Below are 12,666 nucleotides of genomic sequence, written 5' to 3'. Positions count from 1 at the left end.
GACATCTCCACTGCCTCCAACCGTCTCCTTGCTGCTGCATCTACCACCCAAGCTTCACATCCATATAAGAGTGTTGGTACTACTATACTTTTATACATTCCCTTCTTTGCCTCCATAGATAATGTTCTTTGACTCCACATATACCTCAACGCACCACTCACCTTTTTTCCCTCATCAATTCTATGATTCACCTCATCCTTCATAAATCCATCCGCCGACACGTCAACTCCCAAGTATCTGAAAACATTCACTTCTTCCATACTCCTCCTCCCCAATTTGATATCCAATTTTTCTTTATCTAAATCATTTGATACCCTCATCACCTTACTCTTGTCTATGTTCACTTTCATTTTTCTACCTTTACACACGTTCTCAAACTCATCCACTAACCTTTGCAATTTTTCTTTAGAATCTCCCATAAGCACAGTATCATTAGCAAAAAGTAACTGTGTCAATTCCCATTTTGAATTTGATTCCCCATAATTTAAGCCCACCCCTCTCCCGAACACCCTAGCATTTACTTCTTTTACAACCCCATCTATAAATATATTAAACAACCATGGTGACATTACACATCCCTGTCTAAGACCTACTTTTACTGGGAAGTATTCTCCCTCTCTTCTACACACCCTAACCTGAGCCTCACTATCCTCATAAAAGCTCTTTACAGCATTTAGTAACTTACCACCTATTCCATATACATGTACTTGCAACATCTGCCACATTGCTCCTCTATCCACTCTATCATATGCCTTTTCTAAATCCATAAATGCAATAAAAACTTCCCTACCTTTATCTAAATACTGTTCACATATATGCTTCAATGTAAACACTTGATCTACACATCCCCTACCCACTCTGAAGCCTCCTTGCTCATCCGCAATTCTACATTCTGTCTTACCTCTAATTCTTTCAATTATAACCCTACCGTATACTTTTCCTGGTATACTCAGTAAACTTATTCCTCTATAATTTTTACAATCTCTTTTGTCCCCTTTCCCTTTATATAAAGGGACTATACATGCTCTCTGCCAATCCCTAGGTACCTTCCCCTCTTTCATACATTTATTAAACAAAAGTACCAACCACTCCAACACTATATCCCCCCCTGCTTTTAACATTTCTGTCATGATCCCATCAGTTCCAGCCGCTTTACCCCCTTTCATTCTACGTAATGCCTCACGTACCTCCACCACACTTACATTCTGCTCTTCTTCACTCCTAAAAGATGGTATACCTCCCTGGCCAGTACATGAAATTACTGCCTCCCTTTCTTCCTCAACATTTAAAAGTTCCTCAAAACATTCTCGCCATCTACCTAATACCTCCCTCTCCCCATCTACTAACTCCCCTACTCTGTTTTTAACTGACAAATCCATACTTTCCCTAGGCTTTCTTAACTTGTTTAACTCACTCCAAAATTTTTTTTTATTTTCATTAAAATTTCTTGACAGTGCCTCTCCCACTCTTTCATCTGCTCTCCTTTTGCACTCTCTCACTACTCTCTTCACCTTTCTTTTACTCTCCATATACTCTGCTCTTCTTATAACACTTCTGCTTTGTAAAAACCTCTCGTAAGCTACCTTTTTCTCTTTTATCACACCCTTTACTTCATCATTCCACCAATCACTCCTCTTTCCTCCTGCCCCCACCCTCCTATAACCACAAACTTCTGCCCCACATTCTAATACTGCATTTTTAAAACTATTCCAACCCTCTTCAACCTCCCCACTACTCATCTTTGCACTAGCCCACCTTTCTGCCAATAGTCGCTTATATCTCGCCCTGTCATACGCCTTTTCCAAATCCATAAATGCCACAAAGACCTCTTTAGCCTTATCTAAATGCTGTTCACTTACATGTTTCACTGTAAACACCTGGTCCACACACCCCCTACCTTTCCTAAAGCCTCCTTGTTCATCTGCTATCCTATTCTCCGTCTTACTCTTAATTCTTTCAATAATAACTCTACCATACACTTTACCAGGTATACTCAACAGACTTATCCCCCTATAATTTTTGCACTCTCTTTTGTCCCCTTTGCCTTTATACAAAGGAACTATGCATGCTCTCTGCCAATCCCTAAGTACCTTACCCTCATCCATACATTTATTAAATAATTGCACCAACCACTCCAAAACTATATCCCCACCTGCTTTTAACATTTCTATCTTCATCCCATCAATCCCGGCTGCCTTAACCCCTTTCATTTTACCTACTGCCTCACGAACTTCCCCCACATGCACAACTGGCTCTTCCTCACTCCTACAAGATGTTATTCCTCCTTGCCCTATACACAAAATCACAGCTTCCCTATCTTCATCAACATTTAACAATTCCTCAAAATATTCCCTCCATCTTCCCAATACCTCTAACTCTCCATTTAATAACTCTCCTTGCTACTCCTTATTTTATTATTTTATTATCACACTGGCCGATTCCCACCAAGGCAGGGTGGCCCGAAAAAGAAAAACTTTCACCATCATTCGCTCCATCACTGTCTTGCCAGAAGGGTGCTTTACACTACAGTTTTTAAACTGCAACATTAACACCCCTCCTTCAGAGTGCAGGCACTGTACTTCCCATCTCCAGGACTCAAGTCCAGCCTGCCGGTTTCCCTGAATCCCTTCATAAATGTTACTTTGCTCACACTCCAACAGCACGTCAAGTATTAAAAACCATTTGTCTCCATTCACTCCTATCAAACACGCTCACGCATGCCTGCTGGAAGTCCAAGCCCCTCGCATACAAAACCTCCTTTACCCCCTCCCTCCAACCCTTCCTAGGCCGACCCCTACCCCGCCTTCCTTCCACTACAGACTGATACACTCTTGAAGTCATTCTGTTTCGCTCCATTCTCTCTACATGTCCGAACCACCTCAACAACCCTTCCTCAGCCCTCTGGACAACAGTTTTGGTAATCCCGCACCTCCTCCTAACTTCCAAACTACGAATTCTCTGCATTATATTCACACCACACATTGCCCTCAGACATGACATCTCCACTGCCTCCAGCCTTCTCCTCGCTGCAACATTCATCACCCACGCTTCACACCCATATAAGAGCGTTGGTAAAACTATACTCTCATACATTCCCCTCTTTGCCTCCAAGGACAAAGTTCTTTGTCTCCACAGACTCCTAAGTGCACCACTCACTCTTTTTCCCTCATCAATTCTATGATTCACCTCATCTTTCATAGACCCATCCGCTGACACGTCCACTCCCAAATATCTGAATACGTTCACCTCCTCCATACTCTCTCCCTCCAATCTGATATTCAATCTTTCATCACCTAATCTTTTTGTTATCCTCATAACCTTACTCCTTATTCTCAGCACAATTCATAAACCACACTGATCTCAAACATGATATCCTGATGCAACATTCAAGGACTATGTCCAGCATCCAAAAAAAAAAAATTATTTTTTTTTTTTTTTATTATCACACCGGCCGATTCCCACCAAGGCAGGGTGGCCCGAAAAAGAAAAACTTTCACCATCATTCACTCCATCACTGTCTTGCCAGAAGGGTGCTTTACACTACAGTTTTTAAACTGCAACATTAACACCCCTCCTTCAGAGTGCAGGCACTGTACTTCCCATCTCCAGGACTCAAGTCCGGCCTGCCGGTTTCCCTGAATCCCTTCATAAATGTTACTTTGCTCACACTCCAACAGCACGTCAAGTATTAAAAACCATTTGTCTCCATTCACTCCTATCAAACACGCTCACGCATGCCTGCTGGAAGTCCAAGCCCCTCGCACACAAAACCTCCTTTACCCCCTCCCTCCAACCCTTCCTAGGCCGACCCCTACCCCGCCTTCCTTCCACTACAGACTGATACACTCTTGAAGTCATTCTGTTTCGCTCCATTGGCACCAATATACTCTGATACAATCTTTTTGTTTTTTTTTTGGCATCTACTGATAAACATTTTGTACTGTTATACAGGACCTATGAAGGGACTCAGGAAAACCAGTTAGCCAGTTCTGGAAGCAGGAAATAAAATGCCAGCCTACTGAAGAATATATGAGGATGTTATGGCTTGGATCATAATTTCAATTGTAATGTCTGTCAATCATGGAAATAAAACTAGAGACAATATAATGGCGAGTGCTCTCCCTTATGTCACCTACCTGTTGGGAAATAACTGACAAGTTAAAATTTTTGTTATTAGCTAAGTGATTACCATCCACCATTTAGAGAAGCAGAGTTATGCTTCTGTCTCATTTATTATTATTCTTTGCATATTTTAATTTTTATGTTTTCTCCAGGATGCAATTCACTTATTTAACTAACACCCAAGCACCTACTTACTGTTAAGAGGAACAGGCATAGCTAGCATAAGGAGACTTACCCATACATCTCATCTTCCTATATTCAGCATCAATATAGCACAGAGGAGTGTCACAGTGAAGCATGCACACTACACAGAGTTATGATACTGGTGCCATATAACTAACAATATAACTATACAAGTTGTCAAAGCTACACAACCAAAAGTTAACAAAAAATTAAAGAAAAAAAAAAGAAAATTAAAATAGCAAAATATTTATATCACTACATATGTTTCCTGTCTTTGAGTCAGCTGGCCTTGCTGGGAAAAAAGTTGTAATTAAAAAACTAAAACAAAAGCTAACTTACATATTGCATCCCGAGCTGACATTCTTTTTCTTTTGAATTCTCCGTCTCTTACTAATTCTCCTGTTAATAATGACTTCTTAAGTTCTGAAAAATAAAAGAGCATTGGTATGAAATTTAATGATGCACCTCTGCATATTTTTTGTGCACATCTGCATCAAATCTAAAGCTCAAAAGTTTAATAGTCATAAAAGTTACAAAATTATGGTTGCACAATTTTAACACAGATAAACCAAAACAAAGTTATAATATACAGTACATGGATTAAGTGTAAAGGAAGTAATTTTTGCCTCAGTGACTGGTGGTGTCAGTCACAATACTGTAGTCCCCCAATTAGGCCCACCAACACTCACCCTCCACTTACTCTCTCCCACCAAACTCACCCAAAACCTCCAAAACTCCCCATTAACCACCACAAAAAGAAGTATGGAAAACCAGGATGGTGACTGTCCATGTAGTTGTTGGGGCTAAATGGAATATCTTAAATATATATCATTCGGCACACTGGACTCAAGTCCTGGAGATGGGAAGTATAATGCCTGCACTCTGAAGGAGGGGTGTTAATGTTGCAGCTTTATAAAAATTAAAATAAATTCATGTTCAGTGCTAAACCCATGTGGGTCATTCAGCGCAAGACGTGGTGGAGGCTTGATCCTCCGTCTGCTGCAATAAAGATGCCCTTCCTATTTGTACTCACCTGTTTGCATTGCAGTTTTATAGCTGTAGTGTAAATGTGCCTCTGGCAAAAGAGTGATGGAGTGAATGATGATGAAAGTTTTTCTTTATCGAGCCGCCCTACCTTGGTAGGAAACGGCCAATGTGTTCATAAAATAATGAAGAGCTAAGGTTAGTAGATGAGTTTGGGAGTGTGTGTAAAGGTAGAAAGTTGAAAGTGAACATAGAAAAGAGTAAGGTGATGAGGGTATCAAATGGTTTAGATAAAGAAAAATTGGATATTAAATTGGGGAGGAGGAGTATGGAAGAAGTGAATGTTTTCAGATACTTGGGAGTTGACGTGTCGGCGGATGGATTTATGAAGGATGAGGTTAATCATAGAATTGATGAGGGAAAAAAGGCGAGTGGTGCGTTGAGGTATATGTGGAGACAAAAAACGTTATCTATGGAAGCAAAGAAGGGAATGTATGAAAGTATAGTAGTACCAACACTCTTATATGGGTGTGAAGCTTGGGTTGTGAATACAGCAGTGAGGAGGCAGTTGGAGGCAGTGGAGATGTCCTGTCTAAGGGCAATGTGTGGTGTAAATATTATGCAGAAAATTCGGAGTGTAGAAATTAGGAGAAGGTGTGGAGTTAATAAAAGTATTAGTCAGAGGGCTGAAGAGGGGTTGTTGAGGCGGTTTGGTCATTTAGAGAGAATGGATCAAAGTAAAATGACATGGAGATCGTATAAATCTGTAGGGGAAGGAAGGCGGGGTAGGGGTCATCCTCGAAAAGGTTGGAAGGATGGGGTAAGGGAGGTTTTGTGGGTGAGGGGCTTGGACTTACAGCAGGCGTGCATGAGCATGTTCGACAGGAGTGAATGGAGACGAATGGTATTTGGGACCTGACAATCTGTTGGAGTGTGAGCAGGGTAATATTTAGTGAAGGGATTCAGGGAAACCGGTTATTTTTATATAGCTGGACTTCAGTCCTGGAAATGGGAAGTACAATGCCTGCACTCTAAAGGAGGAGTTCGGGATATTAGCAGTTTGGAGGGATATGTTGTGTATCTTTTTACGTATATGCTTCTAAACTGTTGTGTTCTCAGCACCTCTGCAAAAACAGTGATTATGTGTGAGTGAGGTGAAAGTGTTGAATGATGATGAAAGTATTTTCTTTTTGGGGATTTTCTTTCTTTTTGGGCCACCCTGCCTCGGTGGGAGACGGCCGACTTGTTAAAAAAAAAAAAAAATATACATTTCAAATGTACTGGTCTATCTGTTTGAAACCCAGCACATCTTTTATGGTTGAAATGTACAAGGTCTCAAGGTGAGAAAAAACAATAAGATACTGTTATCCATGGTCTTCTAATCGGGTCAAATGAAATGTTTGAAGCTTTCAGGAAGACTGACATAGATTAATTTGATAATGAAATATGGATTCTTGGATACAAGCTATTTAGAATGTGACTAGAAAAACAGGCAACAAGGGGAAGGTAGGCCTTTGTGTTAGCAAGTCACTCATACACACTGAGTTACCAAGCACCATAAATGATGTACGTAGCTGAAATTTTGGCAGTAATAATTGAAAAATCAGATCCTAGTTTTTGTTCTTGTGAAAAAAACTATGGGATACAACTCCAGTTACTGGAGATTGAGAATTGTCTTGAAAACCTATCAAACCCAGTCCCAAATATCCTGCTGCTTGGATATTTTAATATGAGGCAACTCAAATGAAACTATGTAAGAAAGACTTTAATTGTAAATGGAGTATCTGGAGCTAGTTTGGAGGAACAGTCACACCACAGAATTGCTAAACCTCAGCCAGCTGACTGCTTAGCCGACCAGAATTGGAATGCCATAAACCTCATCTGGTGCAGGACATAAAAGTGTCAAAGACTGCATCTCGCACTACGCCATAATTAAAGTTCAGACCTGCATGCATAGTGGCCTGGATCTGAGAAATGTGTTCAATCATGAGGGCTAATTCAACAAATTTAATTTCAACAAGAACATCAACTGGGACCACATAGATCATGACCTTTGCAAGATATGTTGGGAAGACAATAAGACCACTGCTGATCTAAACTAGTTGGTCAGGAGGCCGAGCTCACTAATGCTCAAAATATGCACCAGAAACACACTGCCAATACAGTGAAAGAGAAGATGTAAACTTGAGAGTGGTGCTCCCTCTACAGGCGAAGACATCAGATATCAGATGTTCACAAAGGCAGTAGACACTGATGAATGAAAAGAACTGAATGATGCATGAAAGGAACTGTGGGGGGGCCAGCATTAATAGTCTGGTTGATCAGGCCTTGATCCTCCAGGTGGTGCTGACTCCTGGAAGCATCCTTCAGGTATCCTTCCAGTAAGGTGCCCATATCTGTCAGTTACTTTTCATAAAAATAATATATATAGCTAAAGGAAAAAGTTAAATACACTTTGTTTTTCATAATTTAGGTATCTGAAATATAGCTAAAAGTATTCCTAACACTTTCCTATTCTAATACTAGGAATATTTTATAATCACATTACTGTCTTATAGCTATAAACAAAACTCATATTTTTGACAGATTTTTCATGACCTATATTTTTCAAATACGTACTGTACAGTGATCCACTGGAGAACTGACTGGGTTTTATTCCGTACTGACAGTCAGCTCCAACAATGAGGATTATGGAACCGGGGATGAGTTCTTTGTTTTAAAATGTTTAATGACCAAAAGTAATGCTCAGGATGCTGTAAATATTGCTGAAAACCCTGATGACCTATAACCATCCAGATGAACCAACTCCATGTCTGGAGTTCCTAGCAACTGATAACCAGTCCAGTAATGATAATGATGCAAATTATTCACCTGTGAAGCATCAATATACTACATGTATACAGCACAGCACACTGTCAGGTAATATGATTATTGCTATCCCCAGGTGATGAAGTATATCCCAGGACCCAACATCGGCAACAGACAGTGATAGTGAGACAGTTGGTGCATTGAATGAAATGGATAGTAGGCTATGGGAAATGCCAGCACTGCATGCAGCAGCAAGTGGTGGCACAGAGGTGAACGGCACCAGTGCAAGCCCAAGACTGGAATCACAATCCACAGCCAACACTGTAACAACCCACAACCACCTCCACTACCCCAACACAGCCACCACTAGTACAACTGAAACAACCAGCCACTAACATCCAGCACCCACCACCAGATTGAATCTGGGACTGGGAGGATGCAAATTTTGAGCCCAATCCCGATCAATCTGATGGTACATAGTAGAATCTAGCTTAACTGTACCCTGAGAAATGATGCCAGTGAACATGAATTCTTTGAACTGTATTTTGATGACCAATGATGCAAATTATAGTGAGGGAACCAACAGGTACTTCAAATATACACTGGTAAATACATTGGTTTCACCACAATCTTGGCCACACCAGTGGAAGGTCACAAATGTGGCAGAGATGTATCCTTTTTTTTGGGGGGGGGAGGCCAAAATAATGCTGATGCCACATGTGTATCAAAACAATATTTAATCAACTGACCACCTAATTGATACACTGGCCTTCAGTGATCTCATAATCTTCAACAGATTTATCCTGCTGCTATGTATGCTACATCTCTCAGGCAAGATGAGGCCCAACAGGAATGACATGTTAACATCACCTAATACTTGCTGGTGACTTCAACATCAACCACATCCATGCAGAAGATGCTCAAGTACCTGACTTAACAAACAACATGAGCAACTGCTTACTATTTCCATCTACAACTAAGCCTACAAGAATTTCCAAGATAAATGCTTCCTTATTTGATCATATCTGGACCAATATAATATCTCCTCTCAAACCAGGGATAATCACAGATAACACTACCCCACCTTTCTCATTACAAACTTATGTGAATTACCATATGACACTAGAAAGATCTCATCAACTGGGAAATTCATGAATGGGTTGGATCATTATTTAGTGTAGTTACAGTAGTTACTTGGCAACAGCAAGTAAAGAGAAAGGTGAAAGTTTATAAACTAGAGGAGGAGGAAGTTAAGTTGAGATGTAAGCAACTACTGGGAGAAAGGTGAGATAATGAGAGTATAGATGGTATGGGGACTAAAGAGGGGTAGGATAGTTTTAAAAGGCAGTGTCAGAATGCGAAGCAGAAGTTTGTGGTTACAGGAGGGTGGGTGCAGGAGGAAAGAGGAGTGATTGGTTGAATGATGATGTAAAGGGTGTGATAAAAGAGAAAAAGGTCGCATATGAGAGATTCTTACAGAGCAGATGTGATATAAGAAGGGTGGAGTATACGGAGAGTAAAAGAGAGGGTCAAGAGAATGGTGATGGAGTGCAAAAGAAGAGCAAATGATAGAGTGGGTGAGGCTCTGTCAACAAATTTTGCTGAGAATAAGAAAATTTTTGGAGAGAGATAAATAGGTTAAGAAAGCATAGGGAATGAATGAATTTGACAGTTAAAAACAGAATAGAGGAGTTAGTAGATGGGGAGTTAGAGATATTGGGAAGGTGGTGGGAATATTTTGAGGAACTGTTAAATGTTGAAGAAGAGAGGGAGGTAGTAATTTCATGCACTGGCTAGGGAGGTATAACATCTTTTAGGAGTGAAGAAGAGCTGGATGTGAGTGTGGGGAAGGTGCATGAGGCAGTGGGTAGAATGAAAGGGGAATACAGCATCTGGAACTGATGGGATCATGACATAAATGTTAAAAGCAGGGGGGGGGGGGGGAATAGTTTTGGAGTGGTCAGTACTTTTGTTCAATAAATGTTTGAAAGAGGGGAAGGTACCTAGGGATTGGCAGTGTGTGTGCATAATTCCTTTATATGAGGGAAAGGGGGACAAGAGAAATTGTAAAGATTACAGGGGAAGAAGTTTACTGAGTTCTAGATAGTAGGTTAGTAAACAGCAACCACACAGGGAGGTACTATCGTCCTGCCAAGCGAGTGTAAAACGGAAGCCTGTAATTGTTTTACATGACGTTTGGATTGCTGGTTTTAGGTACATCTTGCTACTTCTACTTACACTTAGATCACACTACACATGCATGTACAAGCACATATATACACACCCCTCTGGGTTTTCTTCTATTTCCTTACTAGTTCTTGCTCTTGCTAATTTCCTCTTATCTCCATGAGAAAGTGGAACAGAATTCTTCCTCCATAAGCCATGTGTGTCGTAACAGGCGACTAAAATGCTGGGAGCAAGGGGCTAGTAACCACTTCTCCTGTATATATTACTAAATTTACCGAGAGAAAGTTTCGTTTTTCTTTTTAGGTCACCCTGCCTCGGTGGGATATGACCGGTTTGTTGAAAAAAAAAAAAGTTCACCGAGTATACCAGGTTAAGTGTATGATAGGGTTATTATTGAAAGAATTAGAGGTAAGATGGAAAGCAGAATTGCAGATGAACAAGGAGGCTTTAGAATGGGAAGGGGCTGTGTAGATCAAGTGTTTACATTGAAGCATGTAAGCAAACAATCTTTATATAAAAATAGGGATGTTTTCATTGCATTTATGGATTTAGAAAAGGCATATGATAGGGTGGATAGGGAAGCAATGTGGCAGATGTTGCAAGTGTATAGAATAGGTAGTAAGTTACTAAATGCTGTGAAGAGTTTTTATGAGGATAGCGAGGCTCAGGTTAGGGTTTGTAGGAGAGACAGAGATTATTCTCCAATAAAAGTAAGCCTTAGAGAGTGATGTGCAATATCACCACGGTTGTTTAATATACTGTATTTATAGATGGAGTTGCAAAAGAAGTAAATGTTAGGGTGTTGGGGAGAGTAGTGGGATTAAATTATGGGGAATCAAATACAAAATGGGAGGTGACACAGGGTGTGTAAAGAAAAAGTTGAAAGTGAACACAGAAAAGAACAAGGTGATGAGGGTATTAAACGAGTTACGTAGAGAAAAATTGGATATCACATTGGAGGGAGTATGGTTGAAGTGAATGTGTTCAGATACTTGGAGGTAGATTTGCCAGCAGAAGGGTTTATGAAAGACTAGGTTAACCATAGAATTGATGAAGTAAAAAAGGTAAGTGGTGTATTGAGGTGTCTGTGGAGACAAAAAATGTTATCCACAGAGGCAAGGAAGGGAATTTACAAGAATGTAGTGGTACCAACACTCTTATATGGGTATGAAGCATGGGTTGTGAATGCTGCAGCAAGGAGGCGGCTGGAGGCAGTGGAGATGTCATGTCTAAGGGCAATGTGTGGTGTAAATACAGTGGACCCCTGCTTAACGATCACCTCCCAATGCGACCAATTATGTAAGTGTATTTATGTAAGTGCGTTTGTACGTGTATGTTTGGGGGTCTGAAATGGACTAATCTAGTTCACAATATTCCTTATGGGAACAAATTCGGTCAGTACTGGCACCTGAACATACTTCTGGAATGAAAAAATATCGTTAACCAGGGGTCCACTGTATTATGCAGAGAATTCATAGTGTGGAAATTAAGAGGTGTGGAGGCAAAAATTTAACAGAGTATGAGAACCTAATGCCATACGGCTATTATTAATGATTAAGTGGGAAAATTTATCACAGGTTAACAGTTACACACAATTTTCATAAAATTTAGTGCATATTAGAAGAGATAACATAAGATAAAATTCCACTTACAAATATTATTCAGAGGGCTGAAGAGGGGTTATTGAGGTGGTTTGGTCATTTAGTGAGAATAGAGCAAAATATAATGACTTGGAGGGTGTGTAAATCTGTAGTGGAGAGGAGGAGGGGTAGGGATTATCCTAGGAAAAGATGGAGGGAGGGGGTAAAAGAGCTTTAGTGTGCAAGAGGCCTGGACATGCAGCAGGCATGTGTGAGTGTGTTAGATAGGAGTGAATGGAGACCAATAATTTTTTTGGACCTGACAGGCTGTTGGAGTGTGAGCAGGGTAATACAGTATTTTGTGAAGGGATTCAGGGAAACCAGTTAGCCAGACTTGAGTCCTGCAGGTGGGAAGTACAATGCCTGCACGTTAACCCTTTCAGGGTCCAAGGCCCAAATCTGGAGTCACGCACCAGTGTCCAAGAATTTTCAAAAAAAAAATTTGTTATTTTTTCTTATGAAATCGTAGAGAATCTTTTTGTGAAGGTAATAAAACAAAAAGTACGAAATTTGGTGGAAAATTGACGAAATTATGCTCTCGCGAATTTTGATGTGTCAGCGACATTTACGAATCGGCGATTTTGCCGACTTTGACTCCCATTTTAGGCCAATTACATTATTCCAATCAACCAAATTCTTAGCTATTTCACTAGTATTACTTCTATTCTATCGATTGAGCACAAGAAATCGCCAAGTCAACTGTTTCAACTACAAAATAAAGTGATCGGAAATTGTTAATTTG

At 40.3% G+C, this 12,666-nt stretch overlaps 1 protein-coding gene across 1 annotated transcript in view; it reads right to left on the bottom strand.

Moving 5' to 3' along the window:
• Nucleotides 1-12,666, bottom strand: part of nsl1 (non-specific lethal 1) — a 326,238-nt gene that overhangs the window by 63,084 nt on the left and 250,488 nt on the right. The window contains exon 6 of the mRNA XM_053799428.2: nt 4,645-4,728. Within this exon, the coding sequence (XP_053655403.2) occupies nt 4,645-4,728 (84 nt within the window). The remainder of the gene's footprint in view (nt 1-4,644; nt 4,729-12,666) is intronic.

Source organism: Cherax quadricarinatus, chromosome 84 (assembly GCF_038502225.1).
Source record: "Cherax quadricarinatus isolate ZL_2023a chromosome 84, ASM3850222v1, whole genome shotgun sequence".
Lineage (NCBI taxonomy): Eukaryota > Metazoa > Arthropoda > Malacostraca > Decapoda > Parastacidae > Cherax > Cherax quadricarinatus.
Note: the sequence above shows the minus strand (reverse complement) of the source record. Positions and strands in the feature narration are given on the sequence as shown.